Below are 16,806 nucleotides of genomic sequence, written 5' to 3' on the forward strand. Positions count from 1 at the left end.
GTTTTATTGATATCTCAGACGAGTTCGAAAATGGTCCAGATCGGTGAAAAAACATGGCCGCCAGTGGGCGGGGCATTTATCTGTATATGTATATAGTGGCAGTTCTCCCTATTTGGCTATAGAGAAACCTTGTAAACACTCTAGAAGTCACAATTTTGCCCAATCATCATGAAAGTTTGTCAAAACATTGGTTTTATTGATATCTCAGACGAGTCCGAAGATGGTCCAGATCAGTGCAAAAACATGGCCGCCAGTGGGCGGGGCATTTTTCTCTATATGTATATAGTAAAAACATTTGAACTCTCTAGAAGTCACATTTTTGGTTCAATTTTCATGAAATTTGGTCACAATGTTTGTCTTAATTAAATGATATGTTGGTTGAGTTCAAAAGTGGTTCCGGTCCGTTGAAAAACATGGCCCCCAGTAGGCGAGGCAGTTTTCCCTATTTGGCTATAGAGAAACCTTGTAAACACTCTAGAAGTCACAATTTTTGCCCAATTATCATGAAAGTTGGTCAAAACATTGGTTTTATTGATATCTTGGACGAGTTCGAAAATGGTCCAGATCGGTGAAAATACATGGCCGCCATTGGGCGGGGCATTTATCTCTATATGTATATAGTGGCAGTTTTCCCTATTTGGCTATAGAGAAACCTTGTAAACACTCTAGAAGTCACAATTTTTGCCCAATCATCATGAAAGTTTGTCAAAACATTGGTTTTATTGATATCTCAGACGAGTCCGAAAATGGTCCAGATCAGTGCAAAAACATGGCTGCCAGTGGGCAGGGCATTTTTCTCTATATGTATATAGTGAAAACATGTGAACACTCTAGAAGTCACATTTTTGGCCCACTTTTCATGAAATTTTGTCAGAACATTTTTTTCCTTGATACAAGAGTTGAGTGCAAAAATGGTTCTGGTCAGTTGAATAACATGGCTGCCGGGGGGGGGGGGGGGGGCAGTTTTCTTATATTTATATAGTAAAAAAAGCTTGTGAACACTCTAGAAGTCACATTATTTGCCCAATCATCATGAAACTTGGTGAAAAGATCTTTTTTATATATATCTCAGATGAGTTCCCAAAATGGTCCGGATCTGTAAAAAACATGGCCGCAAGGGGGTGGGGCAGTTTTCCTTATGTGATTAGAGAGAAACCTTGTGATCGAACACTATAGAAGTCACATTTTTTGCCTAATCATCGTGAAACTTAGTCAAAACATTGGTTTTATTGATTTCTCTGACAAGTTGGAAAATTGCTCAGATCGGAGAAACACACTTTTTAGCTCACCTGATGGCTCAGGCGAGGTTTTAGGATTGGTCTTTTAGTTTGTAAACACTCTAGCATTCACATTTTTTAAGCATTCTTTATCAAAGTTGCTGAAAGATCTCGGTCAGGTTTGATAATGAGCAAAATCACATAATTAATGCCATAATTATTGCCCTTAGATTGTCCAGATTTTCATTATATTATACAAAATCCTTGTAAACACTCTAGAGATCACAATTTTGTTTCAGATTTTATGAATCTTGGTCATAATATTTATTTTTGTTAGCAATTAAGTTTGATGTTTGGTAAGGGGGGTCAACTCAAAATACAGGTAACCAGGTCAAATCTTACAAAAACAATAACATTCCATACGCCAGAGTTTTGGTTCAAATGATGAAACTTGACCAGGATGTTTTTCTGGACAATAGGTCTAGGTCAAGTTTGACATTTGGCAAATATTAAATGAACCGACTCTTCTCAGGTGAGCGAACAAGGGCCATCTTGGCCCTCTTGTTTATTGTTGAAACTTGTTATGAATTACATAATGAAATATCTGGGGGTATTTGTCACTCCAGTGACAAGTTTAAGTTATTCTTAGGGATGGGAAGAGGCCAGTCTATATGATGTTAACCAGTCAGAGGTCAAGATCATAGGGGGTTGTTACTTTGGACTGTTACCAAACAAACAATATTTATCCCCACGCTTTTTGAAAAAAAGGTGGGGATATTGTGGTTATCTCCGCCGTCCGTCCGTCTGTCTGTCCGTCCGTCCTGGCCACTATCTCCTCCTACACTAAAAGCACTAGAACCTTGAAACTTACACACATGGTAGCTATGAGCATATGTGCGACCCTGCACTATTTGGAATTTTGATCTGACCCCTGGGTCAAAAGTTATAGCGGTTGGGGTGGGGCCGCGTCAGAAATTATCACTCATTTTTTTAGGTTATTTTACATTTACTTCTTTATTTCTACACCGATTCACTTCAAATTGATACTGGACCTCTCTTATGACAATACGGTCAATCTCAACCATGCATGGCCCCATTCCCAACCATGGGGCGCCCCGCCCACATAGGCCACACCCACCAAAAATTTCCATTTACTATAATTTTTTCATTTCTACACGGATTCACTTAAAATTGATACTGAACTTTTGTTATGACATTAGGGTCAATCTCAACTATGCATGGCCCCAATCCCAACCCTGGGGCGCCCGCCCACATAGGCCACACCCACCAAAAAATTCCATTTACTATAATTTTTTCATTTCTACACGGATTCACTTCAAATTGATACTGAACTTCTCTTACGACATTAGGGTCAAGCTCAACTATGCATTGCCCCATAACCAACCCTGGGGCCCCGCCCACATAGACCACACCCACCCAAAATTGCCTTTACTATAATTTCTTCATTTCTACACCGATTCACTTCAAATTGATATTGAACTTCTCTTATGACAATACAGTCAATCTCAACTATGCATGGCCCCATTACCAACCCTGGGGCGCCCCGCCCACATAGACCACACCCACCCAAAATTGCCTTTTACTATAATTTCTTCATTTCTACACCGATTCACTTCAAATTGATACTGAACCACTCTTATGACAATACGGTCAATCTCAACTATGCATGGCCCCATTACCAACCCTGGGGCCCCGCCCACATAGACCACACCCGCCCCAAATTGCCTTTTACTATAATTTCTTCATTTCTACACCGATTCTTTTCAAATTGATACTGAACTTCTCTTATGACAATACGGTCAATCTCAACTATGCATGGCACAATTACCAACCCTGGGGCGCCCTGCCCACATATGTCACACCCAACCAAAATTGCCTTTTACTATAACTTATTCATTTCTACACCAATTCACTTCTAATTGATGATGAACTTCTCTTATGACAATACGGTCAATCTCAGCTATGCATGGCCCCATTACCAACCCTGGGGCACACCTAGGTCAAACATTCGGCGTGGGGATACGCGTCGGCCTCTGCCGCGCCATTTCTAGTTATAGAAGGTTTAAACTACGGATTGTATAAATGTGTATTCTGGTTTAATCTTAAGGGAGGGGAAAACCACTATGGATTTTGAAATAAAGATACTTAGGGCGAATTCACTGGGAATGCCATATTAAAAAAAATATTGTAATTATTGCATTTGAGACTTGGCTTCGCATCAAGGGGGATTCGTTTTGTACAAACATCTTTTATTTAGTTTCATAACCTACTAGCTTATGATGTTGCCATGTCATTAAACCAACTCAGAGCCTCATATTCAATCATACTAGCCACAGACATGGATAAAGCTTTAATGTTATTTAGGCCCTGTTGGAAATATACAATATCTTTTTCAGATGGCCTCGGGCCTGGTGCTCACAATGAAAACTGGATGAGCAGCCCGCATGGTAGCCACGGTGGAAGCCCAGACTCCAGTGAGATACTGACTGTGGACCTCCTGACTGAACACCTCGAGATGTCATGTGGCAACATGGCTGCCTCCACCAGCCTTACATACTGTCTCCCAGAGCGGCAGATATCAGTGTGCATGAAGACTAAACTGTCCCCAGCATCAGAGACCCATCCTCAGAACAACCAAGCTTTTAATATTTCTCATGAGGCCATTATGATGGATGCACATAGTAATGGTGGTGCCCGCCCTAAAGTTCCATTATACTCCCCTTTTTCTAATCATTTTGTTAATGAATCATCAAATGCTGGTGGGTTGACAATAAGCTCAAATTATGTTAATTCCAAACAATTTTCCCCTGTTGATAGTTCTAGTACCAGGTCTTCAATTTCTAGTCATAGTGAGCATAGCATAAGATCTCCGTTACCAGATACACATAACTTACAAAATAGTGCAATAGTTGGGGACTTCTTTCTCTCTAGGTTAAGTAACGAGGGTAGTCAGGTCAATACCCGTGAACAAAATGTACATTCCAGACCAGATCACATTCAGACTGGTATAAATAAGCATGGTGCTAGTTTTGTTGATCGCTATTTCCGTTCTGACTATACGGAGACTGGGGCCCCACGATGGGCTGATCCTGCTTGTCATGGCTTGAAGTTTGCAGATGAAGATGATCAAACTAACAGGGATCCAATCAATGAAGGGAATATTGTTCATGATAGCAGCAATGTGCTGACTCCTTCATCCCAGTCCCAGAAACGGTTGATTCTTGACAGTGGATCAGAGGCTGCTAATCAGACTGACACAGACCAAGAACACAAGGGTCACATAGGCAGCTTGGCTGAATTAACACAAGCGCTATTTTTTGAAAAACAACATCCCAAAGAGAGAGAAGTAACTAATAAGAACTCCATGGGATTAGTGAATATTTTTGACACATTACAGCACACAAACATTCATCAACATGAATCAGCTTACACTTATGAGGATATAAAGTATTTGGGTCAAAAGAGAAAACCATCTTTATTAAGTGAATTTGAGCGGAAAGATATTACACAGACAACATCTCTCCCTTCATCTCCATTGCATAGAATCCATGAAGGAGGTTCATCCAAGAGGTCAACAAAGGAAGGCTTGATGCAGGGAAAGTGCAAACATTACAGTCCCATATTCAAGAAAAAATCTTCCTTTAATCAAAGCTTAGACACATCTGATACCGAACGTGTTCCCTCATTAGAAGACATAATGCTGTCATCTAGCTACAAAAATCTTGAATCATTCCAGAAAGCTCATCTTAAACAAAAGGTAACAGTTTCAGAATTGGAAAAAATGATTATTTGATTAAATTATAGGTTTGTGAGGCTTTTGTAATTAGTTACCTCCAAGTTTTTAGAGCAAATAGTGCTCATGAGGAGATGTTGTTGTTTGTCCGGTATTTGGGTAGGTGTTTACTTTTTCTTCTAGCATTTTCTCCTTCTGAACCAATGGGCAGATTTGACAGAATGATCCTCTGGTGATTCTCTTTCAAAGTTGTGCGTATCATTTAAGTGCATTGCATGTGTAGTTCAATACAGCTAGAAATAGATTTAAAGAAAACTTCAACAATATTTTCTGAAACCACACGGGTTAGACTATACAATTTGGTGTGTTACATTCTATAGTGGTCCTCTACTAAATTGTTTCAAGTCATGCGTTAAAGATAAAAAAGGGCTTTGTACCAGGGGTCACATTTTATAACCCCATTATCATTGGTAATGGGAGCTATATATGAGTCACATTGTCTGTCAATCAGCTTGTCTGTCAGTCGGTCGGTTGGTCTGTCTGTCCCAAAAATCTCATCGGATTAGAAGATGTATCTAGATGATGTCTAGGTCAAGTTTGAATATGGGTCATGCCCGGTCAAAAACTAGGTCAGGGGTCACTTAGTGTGTTTTAAACCAAAAGTTTGTTCGGACCATAACTATGTCATTTATCGTTAGATTTTAAAATAACTTGGTACATTTGTTTACCTTCATAGGACGGTGTGTCATTGGAAAGAAGTACGTCGATATCTCCAAGGTCAGGGTCACAATTGGAGTTCAAAGGTCAAAATGCCCATAAATGAGCTTGTCCGAGCCATAACTTTGTAATTTATTGTGAGACTTTAAAATCAATTGGCACATTTGTTCACCATCATTGGACAGTGTGTCATTCAAAAGAATTACATCTAGATCTTCAAGGTCAAGGTCACACTTTGAGTATTAAGGTCAAAATTGGCCATAAATGAGCTTGTCCGGGCCATAACTATGTCGTTCATAGTGAGATTTTGAAATCATTTGGCGCATTTGTTCACCATTATTGGACGGTGTGTCATGCGAAAGAATTACGTCGATATCTCCAAGGTCATAGTCACACTTTGAGTTCAAAAGTCATAAATGAGCTTGTCCGGGCCATAACTATTCATTGTGAGATTTTAAAATGACTCTGTACTTTAATTTTGTTCACAGTCATTGGACGGCATGCCATGCGAAAGAATTCAAGAGTTCAAAGGTCAAAATGGCCATAAATGATAATGGCATAATAATTCTTAAAAATTGCCATAAATAATATTCTCTTGTTTTGTGAAGACAACATGCAAAATATTCTGTTTCAATGCAGCATCTGTGACAAAGCTCTAGGTTATATAGTCTTGTATTGTAAAATGACTAAAACACCTTTTTCTGTAAAGCTACAAAGCTCAGAGTAGTAATATTTTGCATGTAACAATGTATGGTTGCCCTGTAACATGTTTGTTCCAATTGTGTCCCTTGGATGAAAATTCACCTTGACCTGGTTCCCTTATCGGAAAAAAAATAGCCAAAAAAACCTGTATAGAGGTTTTAAGTATGGCATCTAACATCCTATAGTGGTTTTAAATCAAGTTTGTTTAAATCATGCCAGATCTAGTTAAAGTTATGGGCCTTGGACTTGACATTGTATCTACAATAATAAATATTGATCGTTTGAATGATTGAGGCTTTGAAAAGTTCAATGAGGCATGTTACAATTCATTGTCATTTGTAGACAATATGTATTTAAATGGTGTCTGCTTAAATTTAATTAAAAACATAACAGGCAAACAGACATTGAATAAATAATCCAGACATTTTAGTTACATGCAAACAAAGGATGATTGTTAACAGAAATTCACTTGCATTTTTGCTGGTTCTCAGAACGTTCATGGAAGCACGTTTTTTTAATGACTGCGATTGCCACAATAAAACATTGCTTTGTATCTTATTTCACAGACCAAGATGTACTCTTTCCTGATACATTTCACCATAATAGGCTTATTCAAAGTTTGTTTTTGAAAAAACCTATTAATGCAAAATATATCAGGAAAGATTGAATCTTGTTCTGTTTCAATTTACTTGTATTCGTACTGGATACGAAACTGAGTATCTTATTGCAGTCAATCTAAATAAATATTCACTGGTGGATTGGTTGTTGTAATTATATCTAGATACCTTCCATACTGCGCTGCACACTTTTCACTTCTAAAACAAGGTGTATGTTTGTGTTTATGAAATTCTTTAAAACATTTATGATCATTTATTTCCAGTATTATAATACCCCACACACGAAGTTTAGGGGGGAATATAGGAGTGAGCTTGTTTTGTTTAATTTATGTTGTAATTATATTGGATATGCAGATGTATATACATCTTACAAAAGTGGTATGTATACAGTTATCGATATGGTAGGGTTTATATGCATGTATTTGCAGAGGACAACACAACATGGCAAAATAAGTTAGCTCAGAACTTATAACACAAATCCATTTATAACTCTGTCTTGTGGCTTGGATTCCGTCATCCGCTTTGTATGGGAGTAACAGTGTATTTGTTTTCTTTAACAGTGCTCCAGCCAGCTTTTCAAAATAGAGGGGAGCTTCCCCCAAAAGGGCACATTTCACGCGTAATTTTGGAAAATAGGGCATTTGGTTATAAATAAACTTAAGTATATACTTTGGTTATACTATATACTTATGAATTGTAAACATTAGTGCATTGGATGATTTCACCAATTGTATGCTGTTCCTCATTTTGTGTAATGAAATTATAATAAATATATTACTATCTACATTGGCGCTAAGGAAAACAACTTAGTAGCCAATTTCATAACCGACTTGGGCTAGCATCCGACTACACGCATTAGAGATATGTAGATATCATATTTCTTTCCGATGTGTGTGTGTGTCGGGGGGGGGGGATTTTGATGTTTTTTTATCACCTATCATCATTGAACTGCATGTTAATCTTTCAGGTTCCAGTTTCAGCATCAGTGGCCTTGTAGAAGAAAGAAAGAAAACATGAAATAAATTCAGGGGTTTCAGTGGGTCAAAAAAACGTTGTGACTGTCACCACTTAAATTCGTTGCTATTAATAACTTTGAACCAATGTTTGTCCACAATAAATGAATAATATTAATTCAAACAAAAATCTATATTGACAAATTTAAAGTCTAAACAATGATCAATGTCACCATGAAGTAGCATCCAGTCTGGAGAATAAAATAAAACATTGTTATTGTTACTAATAGGATATATTTATTTTACAAAACGTTATTTCAGCTAATGTCAACAATGTTGACAGTTTTGTTAGGTCGCGAAAATATATGACAATATCAAAATTACATTTTACTTGCACAGGGATAAATCCTCCTTCCAAACAAGCTCTTTATTTGTTGAAATAACAACTGTCTGCCCCTATTCATGTTAAAATTCATCATGATTGAGGACAGACAGTGTTCTAAAGTTCAGAAATAAAATCCAAACACAAATATGTTTTCCATGTCGTAATTTCGGACTAAAAATTAACCGCATATTCGCATTAAAAAAGATCATTAATTTTCAAATTTTAAATGGTATTTTGAATTAAAAATCACTATTTTTGCAACAAAAAATCATAGCCAAAGACTTCAGAAGTTTAAAAAAATTCAATAGTGCGGAGTTTGATTTCATTCGAGTGTGATTGTGCCTAACCAACCGTGACCTCAGAGATAATCTCTCACAGCATGTTACTATCGTCTGCAACAAAAGGCTAATTAGTGATCGGATAACAAAGCATGCCCTTGGGGCTTGTTTGTTCACAATGTGTTGACTTAACACGCCCCAGGCAGTCATGTACCGGTAACTTAAGGGTGTTAACTGTGTATTCATGTTGATGTTTCTCGCGATTTATACAGCCTGAAAACAGGAAATTACTGTATAGACCAAAAGGGCAATTGACAGACAAATAGAGGGGCGCTTTTTAAGGGGGCAAATTTTAGAGGGGCGCTGCGCCCCTCTATTTATTGCTAGCTGGAGCACTGTTTAATATGTAATCCATAAGTCTTTCTGTGCCCTTTAAACAACAGTTTCATGTCTAAATACAGGTTCAACTTGTCTAAGGACTGTAAAAAAAAGCCCTGGCTGGTTGCATAATACATGTACTTTAGCAATTCACACGAGCTGCAGAGTCACATAAAACATGTAATATAGCAATTGACAAACATTGTCAAATGTCACTTAATACATGAAATATAGCAATTGACAAACATTGTCAAATGTCACTTAATACATGAAATATAGCAATTGACAAACATTGTCAAATGTCTTTTAATACATGTAATATAGCAATTGACAAACATTGTCAAATGTCACTTAATACATGTAATATAGCAAATTGACAAACATTGTCAAATGTCACTAAATACATGAAATATAGCAATTGACAAACATTGTCAAATGTCTTTTAATACATGGCAGGGGTTTTTTTTACTAAGAAAGTGACACCGATATTCGGCGTCTTCCCCTACCAGAATTTTTCCCCTAAAAATACAATTTCCCCTCCAAAAATGTAATTTTTTACCAATATATAATATTTTACCCTCAAAGAAATGTTTTTTTCTTTTGGGAAGTCGACACTTATCCAATTTGTACCGTGTACAACGATCTCGCTCTCTCTCTCTCTCTCTCTCCCGACGAACACTCAAACCTGGGAATACCAGTGATTCTAAATATAGCTCTTAAATTACGTAATGGAAACCGGGCAACTTATCGTATTAATCATGGGACTATTTTACTGGATTCCGGTCTTGCGCGAGAATGGCGTTTCGTCAATTAATTACCGAAAACCAGTCGAATTTTCATCCGGGTTATGTGAAAGCCAAGATATAAACTTTAAAACAGAAAAAAGTCTCACAATTGGCGTTCATACACGAACGAAATAAAACGTTCGGACTCGGAAAATATTAATTGCGTCGACGCATTTTCTAAGAATGAATCATCAAAAACCGTTGAAACCCAGCAGAACTCGGAGGTACATGTAATAAACATCGAACATTGTGAAAGTGAAAGTACATAATCGGCAGCTGCCGCACCTTATCCTTCCAATACTGTAGCAGATCTAAATCATCTACCCATTCATCATGAAATTGAAATCACAATATTAACATCGTCCCCCGGCCCCAGTTGAAAACATTTCCCATTATTAGATCTACCCCTGCAACTTTATTTAGGACTTTGACTTTAATATCATACTTGTTCATGTGTTTAAGAACAAAAAAGGTCAGAGACATGCCTCTTTTTCTAAAAATAAACATTTAGTCTGTAGGTGAGTTATAGACATTGAAATGAACAGTTTTTATTTTTCCCCCAAATATGTCTCTTTCACGCTCTATTTTCCCCTTTTACCCAGCGTCCAGCGTCTTCCCCTTTTTCTAAAAAAAACCCCTGCATGTTATATAGCAATTGACAAACATTGTCAAATGTCACTTAATACATGTAATATAGCAATTGACAAACATTGTCAAATGTCACTTAATACATGTAATATAGCAATTGACAAACACTGTCAAATGTCACTAAATACATGAAATATAGCAATTGACAAACATTGTCAAATGTCACCTCATACATGTCATATAGCAATTACATCACTGTCAAAAGTCACTAAATACATGTTATATAGCAATCGACAAACACTGTCAAATGTCACAAAATACATGTAATATAGCAATCGACATACACTGTCAAATGCCACTTAATACTTGTAATATAGCAATTGACACACACTGTCAAATGTCACTACATACATGTAATATAGTTATTGACACACACTGTCAAATGCCACCAAATACATGTAATATAGCAATTGAGACATGCTATCATGTGTCACATAAAAACATGAACTATAGCAATTGACACAAACTGTCAAGTGTCACATAATACATGTAGTAGAGCAATTGACACATAATGTCAAGTGTAACATAATACACATACAATAAAAATGTACATGTTAAAGTGTTCATTCACAGTTTAAGCCCATCTTACTCTATGTCAAGTGAAAACAGTAGCCTATATCAATATTTTCAGTTAATTGACTGAGTTGAAGAATCAACAATACTTATCTCATTGTCTGGGTCCCAGCAGTATGTGACTATATTTATAACCTTTTTTGAAAGTTGTATTCCCATTAATCATGATAAGACTTGTCCAATATTTGTTATTAAAAATGAAGTACAAGTCAGAGCCAAGATATTCTTTGAATATGGATGTTCACATTCTGATTCAACTGAAGAAAAGTAAAGAGAATGTTTAAATTTGTCTGTTTGTTTGTGTCTGATAAATTTTAAACAAAGTCATGTTTGTGAGACAAAGTCTATGTCCTGTTTTTGTTTTCAGTTTCGTAATGCATTGAATCAAGGTGACAGGTGTATGGACAGGTGTATGTCATCAAACAGACAATTTGTATTACATAACAAGGCCCCTTTGTGGAATGAAAACAGTCAAGTGTACCAGCTGGATTTCGGAGGCCGGGTTACACAAGAGTCTGCCAAAAACTTCCAAATCGAACATCGAGGAAAGCAGGTACATGCATAGATGTTTCACTGATAGACAGTTTGCTTTACTTTTCTTCATTGTGCGTATAAATATTTTTTTGATTCATTGCTAATTGATGAACATTATTGGGAAAATAATATCCAATTCTTTTGTCAGTAAAGACACTTTTTTCAATTTTCATGTTATTTGAACTATTTCTGCAGAATATGGATTCATTCAAGAGTGATCAGAAAAATTAACATTTCACAAGTACAAATATTTAGCTTTTATAATCACAAGTCGATCGATTATCTACAGCTATCCTATTCATTTTCTATTTATTTAATTGTTGTACACCTTTTGTTAAAATTGTTAAGGTGCTTAATTGGATAATTTGCAATAAGAACACGTCGTAATGTCTAAATTACATATAAATTACAACATCATTTCTAACTAAAACAGTACTGAACATTATCAATTTCACTGTTATTTTTCACTGTTTCACGCAGAGTATGCGGATACTTTGATAACGGATGGCACTTCGATAACAGAGAACAACAAAAGCCACCCGCAAGAGAAGACTTCTTCAGCTTTTTTTGTATTAATGTTCTTTTCATTTGGTTTTCAGACAGTGAACATTGTTTGGTTGATTAATGGTATTGGACTACGTAGTGTGAACAAATAAATTCGCGGAAAAACGGTGGATTATAAAGAAAAAAAATTGATAAAATTCCATAGATAATCAGTATGAATTTGATGATCAGTACAACCCAATAAAAATACTTTGAAATAAAACAAGAACCTGCTAACTTTAAAAAAAAGAAGATTAATATGTCCAATAATGTTAAAACATGTTTCATTTTAGTGTACTAACGTATTTGAGAAAATTCAAATGTTTAAAGAGTCGGATGCCAAATTTTCATGGGCATTTTTATGTCCCTCACTATAGTAGTGGGGGACATATTGTTTTTGCCCTGTCTGTTGGTCTGTCTGTTGGTCTGTCTGTTTGCGCCAACTTTAACATTTTGCTATATTGAAGATAGCAACTTCATATTTGGCATGCATGTGTATCTCATGAAGCTGCACATTTTGAGTGGTGGAAGGTCAAGGTCAAGGTCATCCTTCAAGGTCAGAGGTCAAATATATGTGACCCAAATCGCTTTTTTTATAAATACTTTTGCAATATTGAAGATAGCCACTTGATATTTGGCATGCATGTGCATCTCATGGAGGTGCACATTTTGAGTGGTGAAAGCTTAAGGTCATCCTTCAAGGTCAGAGGTCAAATATATGTGGCCCAAATCGCTTATTTTATGAATACTTTTGCAATATTGAAGATAGCAACTTGATATTTGGCATGCATGTGTATCTCATGGAGCTGCACATTTTGAGTGGTGAAAGGTCAAGGTCATCCTTCACAAGGTCAAGGTCATCCTACAAGGTCAAACATCATATAGGGGGACATTGTGTTTCACAAACACATCTTGTTTTAATCAATCATCTCAATAAAAATGGCTCTTCTATTCCCAATTACTCGACATATTTATATAACACACTCTTTTTAATGAATCAGACATAGCACTCTCTTTTTAATGAATCAGAAATGCAGAATTCGCTGTGGAATACTGTAAAAATGTATGTACTGTCGTAAATTAAAAACGAATTACCAAAACATTTTCTTGGCCCTTTAGAATATGATTATGATTTTGTATAAATGTGAAAGATAAATGTGAAAGTAATTTGATATGTTTGATGAGTACAGTCTATATATGACCATACTTTTTTTACAGGTTTGAGTCACGGAACCGCCGGATTTTGCATAGTACGCGAGCTTAAACAACTTTAATTAACTTTTTTGTAGCAAAATGGTTTATCTTAAGCATGTATAATTATGTTCTAATGAAGGCACTAAGGCCATGTACTTATACATATTATATAGCATATCAAGAAACATCGCTCTGCTAAAACTGCTACTTTGAGATATCATAAATATCAGCGGCGATGCAGGTCTGAAATTCTTTTAACTCAACAAATAAAGTTATTGATAGTCAGATAAATCGCACTATGAGCTGAAATTATCATTGCGTAAAAGTAAATATAAGCAGAGCTTTAAAGATAATGGGAGTTTTCCCTTCTCTTATTAATTTTGTGGCTACGCATTAGTATTGTCATGATGATAAGATTCTGATTAGCACCAACAACATAGTATTTTATGAAGAACAAAGGTGTATTTGCCTCTTAAAGACCACTTTGCTCCCGTTATTAAGAGCCCTGCTATAAGTAAAATTTAACACGGTCAAATTGATCCACATGATCTGTTGTATTTTCATCTCTCTGCACCTCAAGTTACCACTACAAAACAAGTTCATTATGTAAACAATTATTTCTGGTCGTCACTTAAAATATATTTTTTTTCTTCTTCCCAATAGACAAGGATACACCATTATCAACTCGACCATGATCCTTGTCAAAAAACTAACCTGAAAAATATAACTTAAAAAAAGAGAAACTTGCCTCTCGTGCGTGGCTTTTGTTTTTCTCTGTTATTGAAGTGCCATCTGTTATCAAAGTATCCGGATGACCAGCGTGTATTTGAAACAGTTAATTACATGTTTTAAATCACATCTATTTCCCTATAGACCACAGCTAAGCATAACATACATTAATAAATGTTTTCCCTGTCACAACATGTATTCATCATTGAAAATAAATGAAAACAATAAAACCGTTTCCATGCATGCATGGATACAGTTTTCAAATACAATCAAAATGATAAAAAATACCATTCCTGTTAATAAAAAAGTAAAGGAGGTATACTTATTATACTAAAATATCAACAGAACATGGCATAAATCCATTCAGATCATTAAATGGACACTTTTCGATGAAAAATCACTATCCTAAGTTTGAAGGCATTGTATAGCTAATCCCTTTAGGAAAGCTCTTCTAATTTCAAAGTGTATTTTAATTTCAATACATGTATAATGCATTGGCAAAAAAGAAAGACAATAACTTACAGTCAAAAATAATGACAAATGAATATAAACTAACTAGAGACTGCAATCTTATTTGTAGGTGATGCAGTTTGGACGCATTGATAGCAACGCCTACACCCTTGACTTCCAGTACCCATTTACAGCCATACAAGCATTTGCAGTGGCATTAGCAAATGTGACACAGCGTCTCAAGTAGAACTACTGGAATTTCACTTGTACAGAAAAATACTTAATAACAGTAATTTCTGAAGTGATATGTAACAGTTATAGCTTTGTGTGTTCTCATGAACAGGAATCGTTGGTGAGCTTTTAGAATAGGAATACTGTCTTGTGTTGGCCATAACTAATACCTGTCAACCATTGGCATAGTGAACTTTACTGCTACCTTGCTTTCCATTGAATTTTGACCAAACTTGAACAGTTGGTATTTGTCATATATTTATGCCCCCCTTCGAAGAAGAGGGGGTATATTGTTTTGCACATGTCGGTCCGTCCGTCTGTTGGTCCGTCCGTCCACCAGATGGTTTCCGGATGATAACTCAAGAACGCTTAGGCCAAGGATCATGAAACTTCATAGGCACATTGATCATGACTGTCAGATGACCCCTATTGATTTACAGGTCACTAGGTCGAAGGTCAAGGTCATGGTGACTCGAAACAGTAAAATGGTCTCCGGATGATAACTCAAGAATGCTTACGCCTAGGATCATAAAACTTCATAGGCACATTGATCATGACTGGAAGATGACCCCTATTGATTTTCAGGTCACTAGATCAAAGGTCAAGGTCACAGTGACTCGAAATAGTACAATGGTTTCCAGATGATAACTCAAGAAGGCTTACACCAAGGATCATGAAACTTCATGTTACATTGGTCATGACTGGCAGATGACCCTATTAATTTTCAGGTCACTAGGTCAAAGGTCAAGGTCACAGGGACTCGAAATAGTACAATGGTTTTTGGATGATAACTTAAGAATGCTTACACCTAGGATCATGAAACTTCATGGTACATTGATCATGACTGGCAGATGACCCCTAATAATTTTCAGGTCACTTAAGGTCAAAGGTCAAGGCCACAGTGACAAAAAAAACATATTCACACAATGGCTGCCACTACAACTGACAGACCATATGGGGGGGCATGCATGTTTTACAAACAGCCCTTGTTTTAACAAACTCTTGAATGGACCAGATTGGCCAGGAATACCAGAGGGCATTTCAACATATTTGCCCTTGTGTAGAGGCAGTTAAAAATTCATTATATTACCCATTTTAATTAGGATCTTTGTTGAAACTATTATGTATTGACAATTTTACTATAACACCTTATTTTCCCACACCAACAAAAAGTGTTCTTGGGAGAAAGTTTTGCAATCATAAGAATAATTCTTTTACTGAGTGCTTATTTAAGAAATTCTGAAAAGTAAAATGTTATTTATTAAAATAAAATGCTGTCAATATTCTAATGGTATTAGCGAAAGATATGCTTCCCTTAGCAAATTATTTCATCAATCAAAATATCAAATTAATTACACCGCACAATTTTAATTAAATATGTAATTTATCGATGCCACAATTTTGTGAGCTTGCTTCCTTAAAATATCTATCATTTGTCCCGGTGAACTGTCCTCAGACTGTAACTTCATCATTACTCATGCAATTGTAAAATAACTTAAAGCAAATGTTTGTCATGTGAAGACACCATGTCATGCTCGATGTCATTTTAGAGGCCATACGTCGACTTTGGCTATACGACTGTATGTTAAAACTATAACTGAATCATTCATCGTACAATTTTAAAGTAACTTTCAAAACAGTTTTGCATGCTCTAGCTCGCAATTCAGGCGTAATATGTACAGCAATTTTGAAGTAACTCCCCACAAATATTCGCCATGCAAAGACAGCATGCAATTTGTAAGACCCTTATTCCTATCTCAGAGAGAAACAAACAGCTTTGGCAGACTTTATATTTAGATTGGACAAACAAACATGTCATAATGGTTTAAAACAAAATTGGCCACTCCCAGGGGGTTGAACTGTTGTATAGACATGTATATCAATACAACTTAAGCAATCATCCTCTCTCAAAACCCTTAATCAGGTGAGCAAAAAAGGGCCATAGTGGCACCCATGTTGTATTTTTGTTTATCCATACCCTAATATGATTATTTAAGGGTCAATATCATGTATGAAAATGGCCATTCTAAAATAAAAAATGTCAAGCTTAGTTTTTAGCTCACCTGAGCACAACGTGCTCATGTTGTTCTTTTGTGATCGCCTTTTGTCCGTCGTGCA

At 36.2% G+C, this 16,806-nt stretch overlaps 1 protein-coding gene across 4 annotated transcripts in view; it reads left to right on the forward strand.

The window, feature by feature from the left end:
* Window positions 1–15,977, forward strand: part of LOC127853335 (tubby-related protein 4-like) — a 69,126-nt gene extending 53,149 nt beyond the window's left edge. Inside the window, exons 12-15 of one of the 4 annotated variants that reach the window (XR_008036572.1) lie at window positions 3,635–4,995; window positions 11,375–11,560; window positions 14,588–15,273; window positions 15,417–15,977. Coding sequence is in view for 2 of the 4 variants with exons in the window: in XM_052387770.1 (XP_052243730.1) it covers window positions 3,635–4,995; window positions 11,375–11,560; window positions 14,588–14,704 (1,664 nt within the window). In the remaining 2 variants the exon portion in view is untranslated. Of the gene's footprint in view, window positions 1–3,634; window positions 4,996–11,065; window positions 11,122–11,374; window positions 11,561–14,587 lie in introns of those variants that run through there. The other 3 variants (XR_008036573.1, XM_052387771.1, XM_052387770.1) reach the window with 3 other exon arrangements.
* The last annotated feature ends 829 nt before the right edge of the window (window positions 15,978–16,806 follow it).

Source organism: Dreissena polymorpha, chromosome 12 (assembly GCF_020536995.1).
Source record: "Dreissena polymorpha isolate Duluth1 chromosome 12, UMN_Dpol_1.0, whole genome shotgun sequence".
In the NCBI taxonomy this organism is placed as follows: Eukaryota; Metazoa; Mollusca; class Bivalvia; order Myida; family Dreissenidae; genus Dreissena; species Dreissena polymorpha.